The 21,636-nt window shown below is 40.3% G+C and overlaps 3 protein-coding genes and 2 non-coding genes across 5 annotated transcripts; 2 read left to right on the forward strand and 3 right to left on the reverse strand.

Annotated features, from left to right (window-relative positions):
* Window positions 1–80: 80 nt before the first annotated feature.
* LOC112884736 (transcription initiation factor IIA subunit 2) lies at window positions 81–2,398 on the reverse strand. Its single transcript, XM_025950271.1, has 4 exons — window positions 2,211–2,398; window positions 1,908–2,045; window positions 1,740–1,790; window positions 81–524 (listed from the first exon to the last, which is right to left on the reverse strand). The coding sequence occupies exons 2-4, from the start codon at window positions 2,034–2,036 to the stop codon at window positions 384–386; spliced, it is 321 nt and encodes a 106-aa protein (XP_025806056.1). The 5' UTR covers window positions 2,037–2,045; window positions 2,211–2,398; the 3' UTR covers window positions 81–383.
* A 4,097-nt stretch (window positions 2,399–6,495) lies between these two features.
* Window positions 6,496–19,513, forward strand: LOC112884951 (ABC transporter D family member 1-like). The gene is made up of 26 exons (XM_025950598.1): window positions 6,496–6,651; window positions 6,836–6,984; window positions 7,095–7,365; window positions 7,930–8,154; window positions 8,947–9,144; window positions 9,322–9,776; window positions 10,500–10,638; window positions 10,719–10,797; window positions 11,271–11,509; window positions 11,612–11,916; window positions 12,000–12,105; window positions 12,199–12,363; window positions 12,726–12,825; window positions 12,908–13,016; window positions 13,717–13,807; window positions 15,332–15,456; window positions 15,545–15,694; window positions 15,777–15,849; window positions 16,627–16,807; window positions 16,893–17,051; window positions 17,666–17,812; window positions 17,898–18,104; window positions 18,253–18,407; window positions 18,498–18,550; window positions 18,653–18,731; window positions 18,918–19,513. The coding sequence occupies exons 2-26, from the start codon at window positions 6,923–6,925 to the stop codon at window positions 19,002–19,004; spliced, it is 3,960 nt and encodes a 1,319-aa protein (XP_025806383.1). The 5' UTR covers window positions 6,496–6,651; window positions 6,836–6,922; the 3' UTR covers window positions 19,005–19,513.
* Window positions 19,514–19,876: 363 nt separating this feature from the next.
* On the reverse strand, window positions 19,877–19,956 carry TRNAL-UAG. Its single transcript has one exon. It is a non-coding gene; the product is annotated as a tRNA-Leu (tRNA).
* Window positions 19,957–20,204: 248 nt separating this feature from the next.
* On the forward strand, window positions 20,205–21,058 carry LOC112887954 (E3 ubiquitin-protein ligase RNF181-like). The gene is made up of 2 exons (XM_025954253.1): window positions 20,205–20,226; window positions 20,348–21,058. Exon 2 carries the CDS (start codon window positions 20,440–20,442, stop codon window positions 20,815–20,817), a length of 378 nt encoding a protein of 125 aa, XP_025810038.1. The 5' UTR covers window positions 20,205–20,226; window positions 20,348–20,439; the 3' UTR covers window positions 20,818–21,058.
* A 360-nt stretch (window positions 21,059–21,418) lies between these two features.
* On the reverse strand, window positions 21,419–21,490 carry TRNAC-GCA. The gene has a single exon. It is a non-coding gene; the product is annotated as a tRNA-Cys (tRNA).
* Between the last annotated feature and the right edge of the window lie 146 nt (window positions 21,491–21,636).

Below are 21,636 nucleotides of genomic sequence, written 5' to 3' on the forward strand. Positions count from 1 at the left end.
AGCAAAGCATGACGATTCCACACAAATTAGAGCAAAGCATGACGATTCCACACAAATTAAACGTCAACTTGCTACCACTATTCTTTCCAAGTTATTTGATGAATTATAGTACCATATTATCAACAACATATCAAATTCAAGCGACAACGAAAATTGTTACATGCACTACCGACTCAAACAAAAGGGTTTAGAGCTGCTTGCTGTCATACCACACCACGACATACTCTGGTTGGTGGTACAACAACAGCAGATTGTATACAAGATACATCACTAACAGCAATGCAAATGCGGGCAGGAGCCAGGTACAGTAGCAGCTGAAGAGAGCACTGCTAGCTACTCTGGTGCCCAGACAAGCCCCACCCCCACCACGAGCATAGGGCACTCTATTGGCTCAGCAATTTGGAGTCGCAGGCCACAATTTTCACCTTGCCCACCTGCTCGGTGGTCTCCTCATTCTTGAACTGTGCGTCCGTCAAGATGAAGGTCCACACATTGTCGCAGAACCTGTAGGTGTGCAGATGGCCCTGCAAATAAAAGAGACAAGGCATTAGCAACTGTACAAGATGCCAGTGCAATGCAAGCACAATGACAAACATGCCAAATGAGGAGAAGCCCCCGGCCCAATTAGAACTGTGGAGCTTGGAGGTAAAATGCTAGTATTAAGGCTGGGAAACATCTCAACCATCATATCATCCCATGTAATCACCAAAACAACTTTTTTTTTATAAAGGGAAACTTTAATCACCAGAACAACTAAATATAAGATATCTATTATAGACTTCAGGATTGCGTCCAACATGATGGAATGCTTAGGGCTAGTATGGAGGCATTAGGGAAGGAAGAAAAGGTTTTTTCAGATCCACTCAATTATAACCACACAACATGCAGCAGGAACGATCTCATGCATTGCAATTCCTGCATGTTATCAGATAAGCCCATCAACAGTTCAACACAAGGTTGCCATTTATATCCATGAAATGCCTACTGCAAGCAAGAAAATTTAGCGATCCATGTTAGAAAATGCATGGACTGAAGCTTGGCCAGGGCAGCAATCGAGAACAGAAAAAAAAATGCCAGGACTGTTGCACAAGCCCTATGCTTGTCATTTTGGAAATGTGTTAAAGGTATGATTGACCTAGTTTTCCACCTGTGGAATCTGCTGTACCTTGGGACATTCTACAAACAACGGCAGGGACAGATTCAGGGACAGCGCGGCAGCTGAAGTCTAAAAGGCTCAAACAGTGGGGCACCAGCAACACATGATCTGCAATTGCAACACATATTGTTCTCTAAAAGGCACATATGAGATGAGCTCCAAAAGGCTCTCACGTGGTTGTGCCCAAATATCATATTCACACATTGCCATCATTTGCTATTCTTTTCCATAAATTCTAGTGTTCCCTTTTTTGTGCAATCTCAAGAACTCAGAACATCAAATGCAAGGCTTCAAGTACAATTTTAAAATCACCAATACTGAATACTGAGTATAGTCCTTAGTATGTGGAGGAGTCTATTTAAGTCACGCCTCTACCAAGATGTGGGCACAGAATCTAACTGACTAATTGCAACACGAGACAAAATAAAGGTATATAATCGCCTAGAAAATTGAACATATTGATCATGCCTCCAAAGGATATAACTACGCAAGAACACTCGTTGTTCCCTCTCAACCCAACGAACAAGTTAAGTTGTGTGCAATGGAAAATCTACTCGATATACATGACTAGAGCATAAAATACCTTGATGTTAACCTTGCTCTTCACTTGGTTCTCCAGAGCATCCGTCATAGACTAAAACGAAATCCACAGAGGCACAGACAAGCAGGGTTACAGGTTTCCCGTAGGAGATTAGGCACCAAAAGGGAATAAAGTAAACATAATCAACGCGCAAGGAGATGGGCGCTTCACCTTGTCAAACTGGACGAGGACCTGAATGGCGAGCTCCGGGCTGAGGGTGCCGCTGGAGACCATCTCGTCGAGCGTCTCGGTGAGGCACATGCCGATGGTGGACCTCCGGTAGAGCTCGAAGGTAGCCATGGCCGCCGCCTGCAAGAGCACGCACACCGCAGTCAGAAGATAAGAAGAGTTTCCGTTCCCCTTTCGGTCAGGGGCGGACCCAGCATAGGATTCAGATCCGAATACAAATAGTTTTGTTAGGGTTTGGGGTGCTCCGTCTCGCACAGCAGAAGAAAAGAGAAGGGGCGGGCATACCTGGAGGATGCTCGTCGCCGGCAAACGGCTGGACGAAGACGTGACAAATAGCGCCGCCGCGCGCCCAGTCGTCGCCGCTAGGGAAGGAAGAACAAGGGAGGAGAGAGTCCGAGAGAAGGGAAAGGGACAGAGTGAGGAGATAGACGAACCTGAGGCCCTGAGCCCTGACCGAGGGCTGTCACTGAGCCGAGCTCGAGCGAGCCTGCCACCTCAAGCTGGAGCATCCCGAGCCTTCGGAGGTATTTGATTGCCTTGAGTTTATTTTAATCTTTTCGATGCTAATTAGAAATAGTAAATATTAATTAATTATAAAACTAACTGCATAAGTCTAAATTTATTCACGGGATGAATCTATTAAATTTAATTAATCTTTAATTAGTATATGTTTACTGTAGCATCATATGGATTAATCAGGAACTTATTAGTCTTAATAAACTCATCTCGCGAATAAGCCTAGGATTTTAGAATTTATTTTATCATTAGTCTATATTTAATATTTCTAATTAACATCCAAATATTTGATGTGATAGTGCTTAAAATAGTCCCAGCCCTAAGGAACCAAATAGGAGCTTCGTCGATTCAAGGCCGAGAATAACTTTTTTGAGACTAAAGTACTCTATGCTAATATTGATGATAGATGGGAAGATGCACGTATAGAAATGAATTTAATTCAATAAATAAATAAAAAGAAAAGTAGATATATTTAGCTTTATTATTTTGCGTTTATTTTACTTATGCGATACAGTAGCTCGCTACCTAACAAAAGCTCTACCTCAGCTATATTATTTTAATTTTGGATGGTTGAAAATTTAATAGAGGTAGTAAGGTATATGTATATACTATGCAAATAGAAATACTCGAACTTCATGGAATCGAGCTTCATCGAATCGTTCGAACTTGCGAGTTCCAGATTAGATCAAGCTCAACTTGATTGTTAGTATAACTCAGCTTGAATTGAGTTTTTGGCACGTTAAATTTAAATAGCTCTTGAGTCTCAAACTTTTCAGATAGCCCTACTAAAAGATAGAGATAAATCGTGAATGCTTAGCACGTCAGCAGATATAATCAACTACTTGTGATGTGTTATATTTCTTTACCTCACTTTCTTTTTTTATGCTCCTATCTTTTCTTTAATATAATAGATAAAATAATAAAATTAGTTAATCATAACTAGGTGACGAAGCAAACAGGCCAACCTTAAATTTAAGTCCAAATTCATAGTTTGTGCACTATTTACTACACCTTCATTCACAGCTTTTAACTTTCCTTTTACAATAGTTCCTTGGTATCTAAGAGGGGTACCTCTTAAAAATAGTGCTAGACAAGCATATTTAAATTAGAAATGTTTATGTAAATTGGACAATTTTGTGTAAGTATATGCATTATTGATGCTTTATTTAAAGCAACTACGTCCTTCTATCATAAATATAAGTTGTAATATATTTATGGAGGTGGGTAACCAATGAATGGTTCTTGGTCATTCCTTCAGTTTATTTTCTTTACTGGAACATGTATTAATTTATTTAGATGTGTTTTGGGTCAATCTAATGACCAAGTGGAAAGAAAACTTGCATCCATAATAATGAAAGTGTATTCCTTATCAACCTTATGCCCACATGGGCGTGTGAGGGTCGAGTATAATGCACATGCATGGGTACGTAAGAAAAAGAAAACATAAATTAGTTTCTTGATCCTAATAAACGTTCGGCTTAATTTCTTAGCTTTTTCGATTGAACTTGCTTATTTGGCCTAAAATAAATTTCGTTTTGATTCTCGGTCCTTCGTTAGTTTGACGAACTAACAATGTTAAAAACAACGTGAAATGACTCTTTTACCCCTGACCACCGAATGAAACAATACGAAAGCGTACAGTAAAGTCATACAAGTATTTTAGGCTGCGTATTATAGTCAAGAAAATAATTATAACTTATTTTGGTAGAAAAATTATAACTTATTTTTTCATTAGTGATAATAGGCAGCCTAAAATGCTTATACGATTTCACTGTACGCTTTCGTAGTGTTTCATTTGACGGCAGGGGTAAAAGAGTCATTTCGCGTTGCTTTTAACGCCGTTAGCTTGTCAAACTAACGGAAGGGCTAAGGACCAAAACAAAATTCATTTTTAGACCAAATAAGCAAGTTCAATCCAAAAGAGGCTAAAAAACTAAGCCGAATTTTTGTTAGGGTCAAGGAACTAATTTATTTTTTTCCAAGTAAATTAGTTGTTTGGCCCTAACAATGTCATGCGAAGGAATGTGCATGTGCTTAGGATACAAATGTATGATTGCTATTAGTATGTCATGATTTTTTAAAAAAAATTCATTACCTCGTTTGATTAGGATTACTCAATCCTATGCATCGACAATTTTTACATTTTTCATGTTAAACACATGAAGCGAGCTTTGACATGATGAAAAACGCCGCGGTTGTGAGGACCTAGTGCTGTTTTTGCCGTCCTGAACTTAAGCTCAACAGTTGAAACTACTAGAGAGCAGCATGAGTACTGGCATTCATACGATTGGCACTTGCACCTGAGAGGCATAAAGGCATTAATTTTCGGTCGGTGGTTCGAGTTATACACCTGTGTATGTGCTGATGACCGGATGACGACCTCAACGAACAACGCAAGCATCCATCAGGATCAGCTGGATGTGTTTGAGCATGTGTATGTGTGTGGATATATAAAATCTGACGATGTTACTATTAGCACAACTAGATTAACCCCTGTAGCATAATCACTTCGGATTATCATCACCTAACTCGTCTAGCATGTACAAATAAATAATCCATCAGCGTTTACAACAAGCTTGTGACGACATGATTATGCAACATGAACAGATAACAGGCACTGAAACTCCGTTTTAATTTTTAACCACAAGCCACGAACAAGCTGTCCAGAAAGCGTCCACTGTTAAGTTTGCTTGCTTGCAGAGAAGTATGAAAATAAAACTAATTAACCGTATATATAAAAGTGCCCAACACGCCATGCAAAGGGCAAAATATTCAGCTGCCCAAGGCCGAGTCATCAGCTCAGCAGGCAGGCTTGCCGTGTAAGCTCCTCAACTTAACGGCCGAACAGCATTGAATAATGCTTCGAAGCACAAGAAAGGGAAATCCACCCCTTAAAAAATTGACACAACAACTAACACGGTACATTTGCATCATGGTCCTCCAAACATTCTTATTTTCAGCGTTGTTATAGATATGTGTATGCTCCCTCTATATTTCATAGAGTAAAATATAAGGAGGGTCCATAAACTTGTCCTGATAAGTCATCTAAGTCCCCAAACTCTTAAAATACATTTTCAAACCCTCGAACTTGTCCTGATGTATCACTCAGGTCCCTAAACTTTTAAAATGCATCTTCGTGTCCCTAAACTTGTTCTAGGATGCCATTTAGATTCTTAAACTCTCAAAATATATTATAAGATCTGCAAACTCATCACGCTCATCATTACAAGTTTGGAAAATGAACATATATATTTTAAGAGTTTAGGGATCCGGATGATATCCTGTGATAAATTTAAGGATTTCAATATGCATATTTAGAGTTTGGGGATTTGGATGCCGTACCAAGACAAGTTTAAGGATCTGAAAATATATTTTGAGAGTTCGGGGATCTAGATGACACCTCGTGACAAGTTTAGGGATCGCCAATGCATTTTACTCTATTTCATAATACTCTGTTGCTAACTTGCTATGATATGACATATTTAAGCTCCGATGAATTGTAAAATATACGGTTGGAATGTTTTCTTGCCGTGTAAGTTATGAATATTCATCCAAAATATATTTTATAGATAATTTATGTGAAGATAAATCTCTAAGAGATCCTACAAGACAAATCTTCGAAGTGAAGCCTTGTTTATGGGCACTTTGTTGGTTGACTTTTAGGTCCATGAGGATTGTGATTTCGACTCTTTAGCCACATGTAGGGAATATGCTCATGCATTTTTTATGGAGAAAAAGTATTTCCCTTTGTCTTGTTTTATTTCGGGGAAGGAAAAACACAAGTTTTGTCCATACCCATGCATTTCCTGGATTGTTTCTTGTGTAGTAATAGTAATGCCAATGAAGAGAACTGAACACATGAGAATTTTGATACTTTTACTCATCAAGGAAGAAAGGAGAGTAACCGTAAACTCAATACGGAATACCACGGGACGCTTTTTGTAAAAGTTTCTGGGCACGACCTCGACGTACGAGAGTTTGTTTGTAGCAGGTTTTGGATTCATGGAGGATTCTCTGATTCTCTCTCTATCGCGTCGCGCTGTCAGTCTTTCTCTTCAGTACTAGTCCCTTTCTCTCTCTTAAATCTCATCAGCCGTTCCCTGTATTATTTACTCTCCCTCCTCTTCTCCCCTGCTTCGCGGCATCTACTACTCCCCTCTCGTCGCCGGCGGGCGATCTCTCCGATCAGGCCCCCTCCGCCGAGATCGAGGTAACCCTTGAATTCGCCGCCTGCTCTCACCTCCCGCCACAGGCCCCGCCGCTCGCCCGATTCCGCCCCCGAATTCGCCCATTCCTCCTCGCTCCTGTGCTGTCCTCCTGCCGGTGCCTGGCTACTCACTTGACTTGACCTGGCCTAAAAAAACCCTCCTTTTTGGTGTCCACTTCGGCTGCAGCGATGCTCCGTGGCGACGGGAGGGACGCCGTGATTCCGCGCTGTTGCCATACGTGAGATCTCGGGGTGGCCATCGCGCGGCGGCGACATGCCCTCTCTGCAGCTGCTGCAGTTGACGGACCGCGGACGGGGGCTTCTGGCTTCCAGGAGGTCTGCTCCGATTGCTCACAAAGTTTGCTCCTTTTTTTTCTTGCCATTCTTTCCAATTGCGTTGTGCAAATGCAGTGCTTGTTTCCTCACCGTCTCTCTTGTGGAATCAGGAGGACTCTCGCGGTTGTTTCTGGCGCGCTAATTGCTGGTGGAGCTTTGGCCTATGCCCGGTCAAGCCAGAGCCAGCGGAGGAGGCGTTCAGAGGCGGGTGAAGCCAGTGCATTGGCCACCAACGGGGATGGGTTGAGTCAAAGTGGTAGATTGGCTGTAACAAGGCAGAAAAAGAGTGGGCTCAAATCTTTGCATTTCTTAACTGCTATCCTGCTCAAGAAGATTGGTCCCAATGGCACGCGCTACCTTCTAGGCTTGATATTAACAGCGGTAAGTTCTGTCATTTTCTGTGACTAATATACTTGTTTATGAAAAAGAAAAATATGTTTTTTGGGCTTTTCGCATGCCACAAGTGATTCCAATGTTGCTACTGGCCTATTACTGCTAGCATATAAAGGAAGCATTAGTGAATAAATCTGTATTACTCTCCTAGTTTCTCAATGAGGAAAGCAATTAAATGATCGCATGTCAATGAAGGAAGTTATCAAAATCAATTTTTTAGTAAAAAGTAGAAAATAAACAATATATGTCTAATGCATTTTTCATATGTATTATTGGCAAGATTTTGAACGCCTAAAAATTTTATGCTGACCATTTAATAAAATGCTACCATTGCTAGACACTTATGTTTTTTAATACCATCTATGTGATGTGATACTATCTTAGGGAGTTGTAAGGTGTGTGTGTGGGTGTTGTAAGGGTTCTTACCCCCTTTTCTTCTTCTTAATATAATGATATGCAACTCTCTTGCGTGTTCGAGAAAAAAAAAACTTAGGGAGTTACAGTATTAGAAGATTTACTAATGATCTACAGCACCGTATGTTTTTTTTGCAGGTGCTACGTACTGCTGTTGGGCATAGATTAGCAAAAGTTCAAGGCTTTTTGTTTAAAGCAGCATTTCTTCGGCGCGTCCCAACATTTACACGCTTGATTATAGAAAACCTTATATTATGTTTTCTCCAATCCACATTATATCAGACATCAAAATACTTAACAGGGTCTTTAAGTTTGCGTTTCAAGAAAATTTTAACAGATATCGCCCATGCTGATTACTTTGAGGTACTTCTACTGCAATTCTGCTTCTGCATTGGTTCCATTTTGTGTTACTTCCTATTGCACACATTTGTCACGTGCATTGTTTCCTCAGAATACCATGAAGAGTATTGTAAATTTGAATACCGAGAAAGAGTATTTTCTAAGTTCTTATCTATCAATGGACTAATTTCGTTCTTGTTGGTATTATGTCATAGATTATAGGGATCGTTTATAAAAGTAGTGATCAGTGCAGCAAATATCACACGTTAAAACACTGTAGCTGTTCTATATAAAAAAAGAGAAATTTCATATAATATAGAGGATGGGGGGCTATATTTCATCATGTGAGTATTCTCCTACAGTTTCAAGATGAATTTCGTTTCTATGGTGGTCAATTATAGTATTAGATTTACCAGCGACTTTTTTTCTACCACCCTTTCTAGTGTTTTCATTTTCTTTATAATAGTTGAATTTGTCCATCGCTATTTAATTTATGCCAGCACTAATTACTTTTGGAGTATGATGTGCTGCAAGTTCTTGAATTATTTGCTCCTTAAAATTCAAGCAAGGATGCAATAATTCGAGAACTTACAGTCACATCACAGTAAGGCTGTGAACTTTATATTTGATATTGGTTTTAGCAGCTATGTTTTTCCTTTTCTTTCATGTCTTATTATGAGAATGCAGTTGCTTGAACTCGTGCATGCACTTTTAGCAAACAGGCTAGCGGCTATTTTGTCATTAATTTAACACTTCTCCTTTTGAAATAAAATTTTAACAAGACATTTTCATACTCTTTGTTTGCTATATGTCCAGAATATGGTTTACTACAAAATGTCACATGTGGATCATCGAATATCAAACCCGGAGCAAAGGATTGCTAGTGATATCCCAAAGTTCTCTTCTGAACTAAGTGAGCTTGTACAGGATGATCTGGCTGCGGTTGCAGAAGGGCTAATATATACCTGGCGTCTCTGTTCGTATGCCAGTCCAAAATATGTGTTCTGGATTATGGTAAGTTCTTGATACAATATTTTGATAATGATGCTTCATTTACTTATATAAGATAAGATGCATTAGCCTATAATAACCTCTAATGAAGCTGTGACCTTAGTGCTTTTGAAATGATAGCCAGTTTCTTCTCCTACTCACTACTTAGTAAGTGATCACTTAATATTTAAATGTTTTCAGGCATATGTACTAGTTGCTGGTGGGGCAATCAGGAAATTCTCTCCTGCTTTTGGAAAGCTGAAATCCACGGAACAGCAACTAGAAGGAGACTATCGTCAACTTCATTCGCGATTAAGAACACATGCTGAGAGTGTGGCATTTTATGGTGGCGAGAATAGAGAAGCATCTCATATTATGCAGAGGTTTGAGGCTCTTGTTGGGCACCTGAATCTTGTGCGTCATGAAAACTGGTGGTTCGGCATGATTCAAGATTTCTTTCTGAAGTATTTTGGTGCCACTGTGGCTGTTGTCCTTATTATTGAACCATTCTTCTCTGGCAACCTTAGACCTGATTCATCTACCCTTGGAAGGGCTGACATGTTGAGCAATCTTCGATATCACACAAGTGTGATCATATCATTATTTCAGTCCCTTGGGATCCTTTCTATCAGCTCCAGACGTTTAAATATCCTGAGGTACAGATTTCCATCTATTTTACAAATTTGTAACACCACACTTTGCTTCAAAAGTTACTGACGGTGGTGCATGCCATCCAATTAAGTCCGATTTTGTTTTGTGCCTTTGCATTTGATAATAGTGACGCTTTCCTGTTCCATTATTTCGGACAAATACAGGCTGGCAATGACTTCATTTCAGGAAACCATTTTAGTGCCATGATTCATATTTTGTTTTTGTGTAATGGTTTATTGTTCCAAGCTGAAGACATTATATCTTTTTGTCTAGTACTGTAATGCTTTAATGGAGCACAACTGGAAATTATTAACATCCTTCCTGATATGTTACTGACCTGTGTTTTGGAAATTTCAGAAGTACTTATAAATTGTGCAACTTATCACATTATTTTCTATTTGATTTGACCTATTGCATTTTTGTGTTAGGTGCTTTTCTGTATTCTAGTAGATGAGAACTGGCAGAGCTATAAAAGTTTTGCACTGGTGTCCATAAAAAATTATGATTATTTTGGTAGCAACCGCACTTTATGCATAACACAGCTGGAGAATGTTGCCTTGCATGGAAAATGCGCAGTAATTTTGATTTCTGTTTGAAAAACTTTGGTTGGGTCCTTCTTGTGCCCCTTTTGTGTTTCAGATGCATTTCTGCTCATCTGCTGCTTTTGAGTATGAAACTTTGCACGATCATGATTGTGATGCCTATGGACTTTCAATGTAATTTCACAGTGGCTATGCAGACCGGATTCGTGAGTTATTGGATGTTTCACGTGAGCTGTCTGGGGTTCGTGATAAATCATTAAATTACAATTCTTCTCCTGGAAATTATATCAGTGAAGCAAACCATATAGAATTTTCTGATGTTAAGGTAATAACATGCTGGTTGGAGTATCATATTCACTTTTATGTGCTATATATCTCCAAGTTTCTAATTTGAAGTGATTGCAGGTAGTCACACCTGCAGGTAATATCTTGGTTGACAATTTGACTCTCCGGGTAGAAACTGGTTCGAATCTTTTGATCACTGGTAATCTTCTTCTATAAAGCATTTTCTACTGTGAATTTAGACTTGTGACCTAACTATCACACGCTTTCTGTGATGAAAATCAAATTTATTTGAAGTGTACCCCCACCCCCACCCCCACCCCCACCTACACAAACATACGCGCATACGTGTGTGACTATTTATCCTTAGCTTGATGTGCATTTCTATTCTGTACGTTGTAGACCATTTGTAAATTATCTACAGCTATTTGAGTTGCGTTATACTGAAGTAGCGATGTAGGTTATGATGTGAGATGGAAGTCTGTTCACGTCTTGACGCATGCTTGAAGGATAGTGTTGAGATGTTCTGCATGTATTCTTGGATGATCTTAGATTCCTTTTTGTATATCTCATTATGATCTCAAACTCAGTGTATATATATCTTTGCACAAAACATCTGTTCAAAAGCATATCTCCCACTATGCTTACAATTTTATGGATTTATTCGTCTTCCAGGTCCTAATGGTAGCGGAAAAAGCTCCCTTTTCCGGGTCCTTGGGGGTCTGTGGCCACTGGTATCTGGCCACATTGTTAAACCTGGTGTTGGTTCAGATCTAAATAAGGAGATCTTTTATGTCCCACAAAGACCATACACAGCTGTTGGAACACTACGTGAACAACTAATCTATCCTCTTACAGAAGATCAGGAGATTGAACCACTTACCTTTGATGGCATGGTGGACCTGCTAAAGAATGTAATGCTTTTTAAGTTGATATTTGCATTGATATTGTAGCTTCTTGAGCTGCAACTCTGAGCTCATGAATCTGCTGGATTTCTAACCATGCTCCTTTCACAGGTTGACCTGGAATACTTGCTTGAACGCTATCCTCTTGATAAGGAAGTTAACTGGGGTGACGAGCTGTCCCTTGGTGAGCAACAAAGATTGGGAATGGCCAGGTTATTCTACCATAAGCCAAAGTTTGCCATCCTTGATGAGTGCACTAGTGCTGTGACAACTGATATGGAAGAACGTTTTTGCAAAAAGGTTCGGGCTATGGGCACGTCCTGCATAACAATATCTCATCGCCCAGCTTTAGTTGCATTTCATGATATTGTTTTGTCCTTGGACGGAGAAGGCGGTTGGAATGTTCAGCATAGAAGGTTGAAACCCTTGAAATAAGTTGTTAAATGTTTGTGCTCCAAATTAGTTCACTAGAAATTTATTAATACACCTAATTTTGCAGGGATGACTCATCCTTTTCCACTGAAGAGTCTGATTTTTCACCATCAGAAACTGATCGTAGGTCTGATGCACTGACTGTTCAGAGGGCTTTTATGACCAGGGCAAAGGTATATGATTTTGGTCTTCTGAATTTCTGTTCCATCATTATTCAGAGGCACAGCTCATCTCATATTTCTGTTTTATGGGTGTTTCCTCACCAGAGCAATGCTTCATTGGGGTCCAAGGACCATTCATACTCTACAGAGGTCATAGCATCTTCCCCTAAGGTGGAAATAGAAAATGCAGTAAAGACATCTCGCGTTCCACATCTACGATGCCACCCAAGACCTTTGCCTCCCAGAGTAGCTGCAATGCTCAAAATATTGGTATGTTTTTTTTTCTTTTTGTGAATACAAAATACTGGTATGCTGTTCTCCTTTGTGCCTCACAGTTCCTCTTTAGACTTCTGTTCCTAATGATTCATGGTCAGTCATTACTTTAGAATTCAGATACCTTTGCTTGTCGGTACCAAATTGCTCCTTTGTTTGAACAAAAATATCTATACATGCTGTGATAGTTAATAACCTTTTGAAGTATACTAATGCACTACAAACTAAGGAATTATTAAAAAAAAGAAGGTTATACACATAGATCTGATGATGACTCTAAAATTATCTCTAGGAACTTTGTCCCTGATGTTGATCCACCCTGAAATTCTTATGCTATTCTCATTTCCTTTCCTCCTCAGGTTCCTAAACTACTTGATAAGCAAGGCGGGCAGTTGCTTGCTGTTGCCGTACTTGTTTTCTCTCGTACATGGATCTCTGATCGTATTGCTTCATTGAATGGTTCTTCTTTTTCACCCTTGGATATCTTTCATTGCTCGTAATGGTGCAAATGGATTTCTCATATGATGTCTCATCTTGTCAGGGACAACTGTGAAGTTTGTCTTGGAGCAGGATAAAGCCGCCTTTATTCGTCTGATTGGTATCAGTATTCTACAAAGTGCTGCAAATTCTTTTGTGGCACCATCTCTTAGGTAACCATTGATTGACTTCATTTAAGAGATTTGTCACTAGGTATATTTGTTATACATGTACACCATAGGCCTTGTTGCAGCAGCTGTAGTGCACATGGGGAGTCAGCTATGCATATGGCCGCAAGCACCAAGAGACATAGTCTGCAAGGGCAGCCATGCAGCAAAATAGCAGCAGTTTCCATAGCAATAGATGAGGACAGCACATTGTTAGTTGTTTGGATGCTTCGTCTTGTCTTAATATTAGAAAGTTGGATTTGGTGTTAATTGCATGCATATCTCATTAATTGATTAGTGCATGTATATAGGTGGTCAGTTACTTAGTTTCCATCTTTCCAGGAGTCCTTTGCCTATATATCAAAGAAAAGAAGTTACCTAGTCTCTCTCTCTTTCTCCAACCAGTCTCAGAGTGTTGGCTTATGGCATGGGAGAAGAGCCCTCAGCCAGCTGGCCAAGTGCGAGTGCCCTATCTTCGGTCCATTTACCCATACCCAACTGTGCAGATAACATTGAGATAAACAATCACCATATGTTTCAGTTTTAATGAAGCACATGCAATGTTCACATCCGTGACTTGTATACTATGCTATCATCATCATCACCAAAGTTTCTCTAGTGAGCATTTCATGGAGGATTAAACTAATTTTTTGGGGGTATGCAAGTTTAACCCTTTCAGGGTCTTAAATAACAAGTATCTGTACAGGACCCTTACCGCAAAACTTGCCCTTGGATGGCGGATTCGCATGACCAATCATTTGCTTCGATATTATTTGAAAAGAAATGCATTCTACAAGGTATATCCTCAAGTGAAAACACACAAACACATTATTGCTTTAATTTTCTTTACTGCATATTATTGCTTCTCAATATTCTAGTTATGGTATGGGGACTTTGTAGGTGGTGTTATAGGTGTTCTGATATTCATTTGATTGCATCATTTATGTATGACCCAGTTTGTACTAGTGGAGAGTTGGAGACTGTTTCGTACAGTATGAAATGCTGAGGTTGTTGCCTTGTTGGACATTTAGGCAATTAGGCATGCTTATTTGGTCAAACTAGCCTAGTAAGTAATTGTATGGGTACGCCTCACAGAGCTGGCTGTTTGAAATTTGAATTATGGGCTTTTAATGGCAAGGTAAACTTGTGCTGATCCATTTGCCTAAAACGTGCCCAATATTGACAAATACACGGTTAAGCTAGTTAAATTTCTCTTTTTAGATAAATCATAAAACAGAAGTACTCCCAAATTAGAAACTGTACCTTCTAAAAAAATTTTACTGCACAAGTTGTAATATGGATGCTCCACTCTGCAAGTCTGCATGACGGGAACAAGATGCTGGTACTCTTCCAGCACTCCGGTGGGCATCAACTTTGTGTGTATTGACCCAGGCTGGAAATTTGGAGAGGGAGGGAGGCAGGGGGGGAGGGGGGGGGGATATGATAAAAACAAGGGAATAGGTTTGACCTGGGAGCTGTGGACTTAGTCCCATGTCCTTTCTATTGATTCCAATGCATTTATTTGTTCCTAGTTTTGTGTGAAGATGAAAAAGCTAAGTGGTGGGAGATGGCCTAGCCATCATGCTGTCTAGTGGTACCATGACAACTGTTTTAGGGTTAAGATGGACAGGAAGAAGTATCAAGCCTTGAGAAAGTTCTGTGATACTTTTAAGAGCAAAAATTACCTTTCTGTTGTTGGCCACTAATATTCACAGTGTACATCCAGAAAAAACACAAGCATTTTGTGTTAAACTAGATCTCCTTAATGTGGTTTGGACAGAGTTTTGGTCAAATGATATTTCAGTAAAAAAAAAACAGAGAGCGTAGTGCTGAAAGCTCCCACACTAGGTGGGTTTCTGGGGAAGGGAATTTCTAGACAGCCTTGCTAGTCTCCAAGCGTTAGCTATGGATAGGAACGCTTGGAGACTAGCAATTAACGTACCTGAACCGTGATTTTTGTTAATCTTTGTTTAACTCCTAACTCTTCCTTTGGCTTGTGCCCTTTTTGTGTTTATTATTCTTGTTTTCTGTGGGTTTCATCTCTAGCCTACCCCAACTTGCTTGGGACAAAAGGCTAAGTTGTTGTTGTTGTTGTTGTTGATCATAACCTAGTATCTCCAGGACACAAGCGGAGAGACTCTACCACTGCGCCAGGCCCGCCCTTCTCAAATGATATTTAGTGTTTTTCCTAAATATGTGTCCACGCTCTGCATTCTCATGTTGTGCAGGAGGATCTGACTTTGAGTAGACTATTCTGTTTTTCCACAGAGGTAATACTCTGGATTTGATTGAAGCCAAGCTATCCTGGTATGTGTTTTCAGGTATTCAACATGTCAGGTAAAAGTATCGATGCAGACCAAAGATTAACACTTGATGTAGACAAGTTGACCACTGATCTTGCTGGCCTAGTTACTGGAATGGTAAAACCACTAGTTGACATTCTTTGGTGAGCTATCCTTGTATCTATCGCTAATCATGAACATGGTTCTAGTTACCCTAGAATTGATTGTGATAATTCCAGCTGAATTCACCAGGTTTACATGGAGAATGAAGCTCTTGTCTGGACGAAGAGGAGTTGCCATACTATATGCTTACATGTTACTGGGTTTGGGCTTTCTGAGAGCTGTATCCCCTGACTTTGGTCATCTTTCAGGTCAAGAACAAGAACTTGAAGGAACATTCAGGTAAATACTGCATACCTTGGCAGAGCCAACTTGTTGTGCCGTTAAAAGAATCTAAACCTTAATCTGATGAGTTTATTTCAAGGTTCATGCACTCGAGACTACGGACACATGCTGAATCAATTGCTTTCTTTGGTGGTGGTTCAAGAGAAAAATCTGTGAGTTCCATTGCATTAAATGGATAATGCTCAAGTTCATACAATGATATTCCAGTAATTAACTGATGGAATTAAACACATACAATGGAGGATGTGTTATATACTGTCAGTTAATTACATTCTGGTTTGATTATTTTAATCTCAATTGTGAAGTATAATGATCGGTAAATAGTGGGTTGTTGAAAGGTAGCTGCAATTCTGACTTAAGAAGCATATTTTGACTCAAAAACTCTGCTGAACATATAACTACATTCTCACTTTGATCTATGGATAATTAGCCTTTTGAAGTCAGATATTGCTTCCTTACTGCTTTATTGTGTTTACTCTCTAGCTCTGCCTTAGGTAGTTTGCTTTCATACCTTGTCGCACCTTCCTAGTGAAGTTGATGTTTGCTAAATTGTATTAATCTTAAGAGTAGCTTGTAGGAGCCTGATTCAATATTTCCGACGTGTTAGATTTAGAGATAATGAGATAAAACTGTTATCATTATCCCAGATCGACAAGGCTTATTTATACAAACTGTGTGTACATGAGATGGAATAGGGAACAGATAGGATGGAGAACCAGCAGTTCCATTTTCTGATGCTTCTATATGGCACTTGCAGAAACCATTAAGTGTTTTAAAAACTGTTCCATTTGCAGTTCTAACACACATGTTATGTTGATGAATTCTAACTGATCAAGGTTTTTTCTCCAATAGCTTTTGCTACCCTTATTTTATAAGTTGACATGAACTTAACTCTTCTGCTTATCATTTTTCTTCTTCTCATATATCAGATGGTTGAGGCTAAATTCGTGAAGTTACTTAACCACTCAAAGATTCTCTTGAGGAAACAGTGGCTTTATGGTATTGTTGATGATTTTGTTACAAAGCAACTTCCTCACAATGTGACATGGGGTCTTAGTCTATTATATGCTTTGGAGCACAAGGGAGACAGAGCTTTGACCTCAACTCAAGGTTACTTATCTTCACAACTCTTCCATTCTGATTTTTTTTGTCTTAAATATCTCCAAATATATTGTTTCTTTGGTTTATGTAACAGGAGAGCTAGCACATGCTCTACGGTTCTTGGCTTCAGTGGTGTCACAGAGCTTCATAGCCTTCGGCGACATTCTTGAGTTACATAAAAAGTTCCTTGAACTCTCTGGTGGGATTAACCGCATCTTTGAGCTTGAGGAGCTTACACGTGCTGCTCAAAGGAGTAAGTTCAGTTGGTTAGGACTTAATATACAATAACAATCATGTTAAAATTTCTAATTAGAAGTATCAATATTTTAGTAAAAAATTATGTATCCCATTTTAGTTGTGCATAATATAGTAACCTAACACTAAAACATAATATATTAGGGTAGTAATTAATCCTGTTGTTGTTGACCTGTCAGCTTTCATAATTCTTGCTCTACAAAATCTACTGGCATTTTTGTACAGCATGTTTATATGAAGAATCCTGCTCAGCATGTTGTGGTTAAGCTTGCCACCTCCCAAGAGTTTGTAACGTAAAATTTATGAAACAATATTCTCATAGCATTTCTTTTTACCATTTCATCATGCCAAGTTAAATAGCAAGACTGTGTAGCAGTGGACTGAAAATGGTGCTGTGTTCTTAATATGGTTTATCTACAGTTGTGTTTGCATTATCGCCAAGAGTTGGCAGAAAAGTTAATGGCTGTCACCCTGAAAAAGTTGAAAACTTCGATAATTGGTCTGAGTACCTGAGTTGACGTTTTCTGTTCATAATGTTCTCACTGAGCTGATGATATGACCTTTCGTTAAGTTTTCAATTCTGAAAATGCTTTTAAATTACTGTTCCCCCAGATACCATGGTGTCTTCCAATGCTATTAATGCAGCCTCAGAAGGTATTATTTCATTTCATGAAGTGGACATTGTAACACCATCACAGAAGCTATTGGCTAGCAAACTGTCATGCAATGTGTTACAAGGGGAAAGCCTTCTTCTGACTGGTATGCAGTCTTCCTGCAGGCAACCTTCATTTATCTTCTCTGCAGTGAACTTGTATTAACAGGATTCGTTTTATCTTTACTGAAGGTCCTAATGGTAGTGGAAAGAGTTCTATTTTTAGAGTGCTCAGAGATTTGTGGCCCACCTTCTCTGGGAAAGTTATCAAGCCCTCTGAAGGGATGTTTCATGTCCCTCAGCGTCCATATACCAGCCTGGGTACTCTGCGGGATCAGATCATATACCCTCTCTCAAGGGAGGAGGCGGAGATGAAAGTTCTTTCGTTACAGCAAGCTGGTAAGTCCACTTTCTTTTTGAAATATTTGTCAATTGAATTAGCGAAGTTTGAACCTAGTATTATGATTTGCTAGGAGGATGTCAATTAAAAGGAAGTACTAAATTATTTTGTTGCTTGTCCTGGTAACGGGAAACTGTGATGATATAGGCAACAGCTCTAGTGCTTCTGTCCTGCTTGATGATCACCTGAAGACAATTCTAGAGAATGTGCGTCTTGTGTATCTTCTAGAAAGAGAAGGGTGGGATTCTACACCAAATTGGGAAGATGTTCTGTCGTTAGGAGAACAACAGAGGCTTGGAATGGTCAGTGTCAACTGGCAAGGCACCTTTATTTGTTCTTTCATTTTATCTGCTGTTGAGTTCAATGAAAGTATTCTGTCATCTTTATTGCAGGCCCGTTTGTTTTTCCATCATCCTAAGTTTGGTATCCTCGACGAGTGCACCAAGTATGTATTCTGTCACAATGCTATTTTTGTTTTTCCCCATTTATTTTTATTTCTGTTTGCTAATCAATTACTGTGGGTCTAAAAATTTATCCTTGATTGTAGTGCTACTAGTGTTGATGTTGAAGAGCATCTGTACAGGCTTGCAACTAACATGGGCATAACTGTGATCACTTCCTCACAAGTAAGTGCCTGGATAATCCCCCCATGATAACATAAATTTCTTAAGATGGCGAACTGTTTTGTTCATGTTTTAAAAGACAAAAAAAAAAGATGGTGAACTGTTGTCTGCTGACAAATGGTTGTCCAAAAATTGACACCTTGCTCTCAGGAATGGACAGATTTGGCTGAAACTTTTTTGTGTTTACAGAGGCCTGCTCTGATACCCTTCCATGCCTTGGAGCTGAAGCTCATTGATGGCGAAGGGAACTGGGAGCTATGTTCGATCCGGCAGTGAATGATGCCACCCCTTGTGAGCTGATCGTCAGCTGCATGTACAAAAGCAAGCAGCTATTGCATTGCCATTGCTTATGGATAATTGGATAATAGACAGTGGCAGTGTTGGTGTTCTGAAAGCAACTATATTCTTGTCAGAATCTGCTTGGCGTAGAACAACAAAGCATTCTTTGTTAGCTTACGGCGAGGGAAGGTGGTGTAGGTGATTGTGAGCCATGAATGATATGTGAGGTTTCACTTGTAGAGGTGCTTCAGAGTTGCAATTGTTTGATAGCTGCAGAGCAGAAGAGAACATTTGTGAATTAGCAGATACCTATTGCTTCATTACATTGTATTAGATTCTGTGTAGTGCAGTAGATATATACATATATACTATCACAGGTAAAGCAATAAATAATGTGGATGCTGCAACGGCTAGCGGCATTTAGAGTAGAGGCTGTATGTGCAAAAGCGGCTGGCTGCATGCATGTAAATGACAATAATTTGTTAAGTGTTGTTCCTTTTTGCCCATGCCTTCCTTAAGAAAACGAAATTTGCAGCCCATGCTTGCGCGGTTTATTTCGTGTCACTGGAACTATGTGCTGCGTCTTTTTGAGTAAACTGTGCATGATAAAGTCGAGAACCAACTCTCCAAGGCCTGGCCTACCCAAAACAGATGCCGGTATTGGTATTACTATGAGAGATGATAGGAAAAAAAACATTATAGTACTTGCGTGTTAAGTAGTCTTAAGATCACTTGCTCCTCTTTGATTGACTCATCTCCCTGTCCATCCCTCTTCAACGAACTAGTAAGTAGTCTTAAAAAAGAGTTAGCTTTCCATTTTTCTACGCAAGAGAAAAATATGATTATGATAAAAAAAAATTAAAAAACACTGACAGCTGTGGGATTTGAACCCACGCCCTTTCGGACCAGAGCCTAAATCTGGCGCCTTAGACCACTCGGCCAAACTGTCTTATGTGACACTGATCTACGGTAAACACAATTACACGTAATTCCCAAGGTTGTTGGAAAAAAATGGGAATGATTATCTGACCGAAGGACGCAATGTTAAAGCCTAAAACGAAGTCATATGATTCTGCTCGGTTGAATTTCAAGGTCGTTGCCCTCGTGGTAACTCCAAGCCCAAGCAATGATCTCAATGATTATGGATCGTGCCTGGGGCATAAGATCTCGTCTCCGATCCGACTCCGACTCCGACAATTGATTGTGTATCTGTATAAAGGTTCCCCATCCCCACTGATCGTCGATCCGTTCATCAGTTTTTGTTCCGTCGTCTTCTCCATCTTGCTAGCTACCCCAATCCAATCCTCCGATGAATTTTAACCGCCGGCAACGTGAAGCAGTGCGCCTGCATGTCATTGCTGGCCCGGGGGCTGGGACGGTGGAGGCGATCCGCGCGTCCGACTTCCGATCCGGCGGTTACGTCCGCGGCGCGATGGCGCGCTTGTTCGATGTCGACGACAGCATTGACCAAGATGCTCTGGTTGCCACTCTGTACGATGACGATGAGTATGACGATCTGCTGGCCCAGGCCGGCCATCACCGCAGCAGCAAGCGTGCTCGGACCAGCGAGGCCACCCTGCAGGGCCTGCCGGAGGTGACGGCGGGCCGCTCGCGCGAGGGGGAGGACTGCGCCGTCTGCCTGCAGGCCTTCTGCGCCGACGAGAAACTCAGGGCGATGCCCTGCTCCCACGCCTTCCACCAACACTGCATCTCCGAGTGGCTCCGCCGCAACGCCGTCTGCCCGCCCTGTCGCCACCAGCTGCCGCCCGCCGACGCCGACGCCGACGCCGACGAGCAGATTGCTATCTAGTTGAGGATCCATGGTGGTGCCTTCTGCTTGCTACTGATGATTTCTCTTGTCTTGTACCCGCTAGGGGATCGGAGAATTATGTAATGTTATTACGAAACAGAGATTGCAGCTTGTCAGATCCTTGTTCACTGAAAACGCTCTACTACCGATGGATGCTATATCTCTTCTTGCAATGCAATGGTACAAACAGCAGAATGTTTAGGAACAAAAACATCCCTTTTTTCCTGTAATCAGATCAGATACAGGTCAGTCATGTCATGATAACCTGCTCCTGATTGAGGCGTTGTATGGGTAATTTTCAGGCTGTTGCATAGTAACAGCATGTTATGAATGCAGCCATTCAATAGTTTGTGTTAGTAGTGTTAGCATTAAGTTTACTGGAAAAATCAGTGCTTGTCAGAAATCTGGAAACATTTTTACGTGAATCGTATCAGTGATGCTCCGTATTAGTTAATCTGGAAACATTCAGCATGACAACTCGTTTCAGTTGCTTGTTCCCTGCAAGGGAAAAAGAAATCCACGGTAGCCTAACCAAATGCAAAAGAAATATAGCCATCCCATATGTTTGTAATGAAAAATATTTTTTAAAAAAGGAATAGACAGGGCCCATCCGGGTTCGAACCGGAGACCTATTGATCTGCAGTCAATTGCTCTACCACTGAGCTATGGACCCGGTACTTGCTTCGTTAGACTGCTGGTTATATTAGTTTTAAATTCCGAGACATGAACATGATGCTACTCATCTTCACCAAAACTCTGTCCCCGAGAGCTTTTGTTCGCAAAACATGCTGCGGCAAGATAAACGGCTGTTGGATTGTG

This window comes from Panicum hallii, chromosome 3 (assembly GCF_002211085.1).
Source record: "Panicum hallii strain FIL2 chromosome 3, PHallii_v3.1, whole genome shotgun sequence".
Classification (NCBI taxonomy): Eukaryota; Viridiplantae; Streptophyta; class Magnoliopsida; order Poales; family Poaceae; genus Panicum; species Panicum hallii.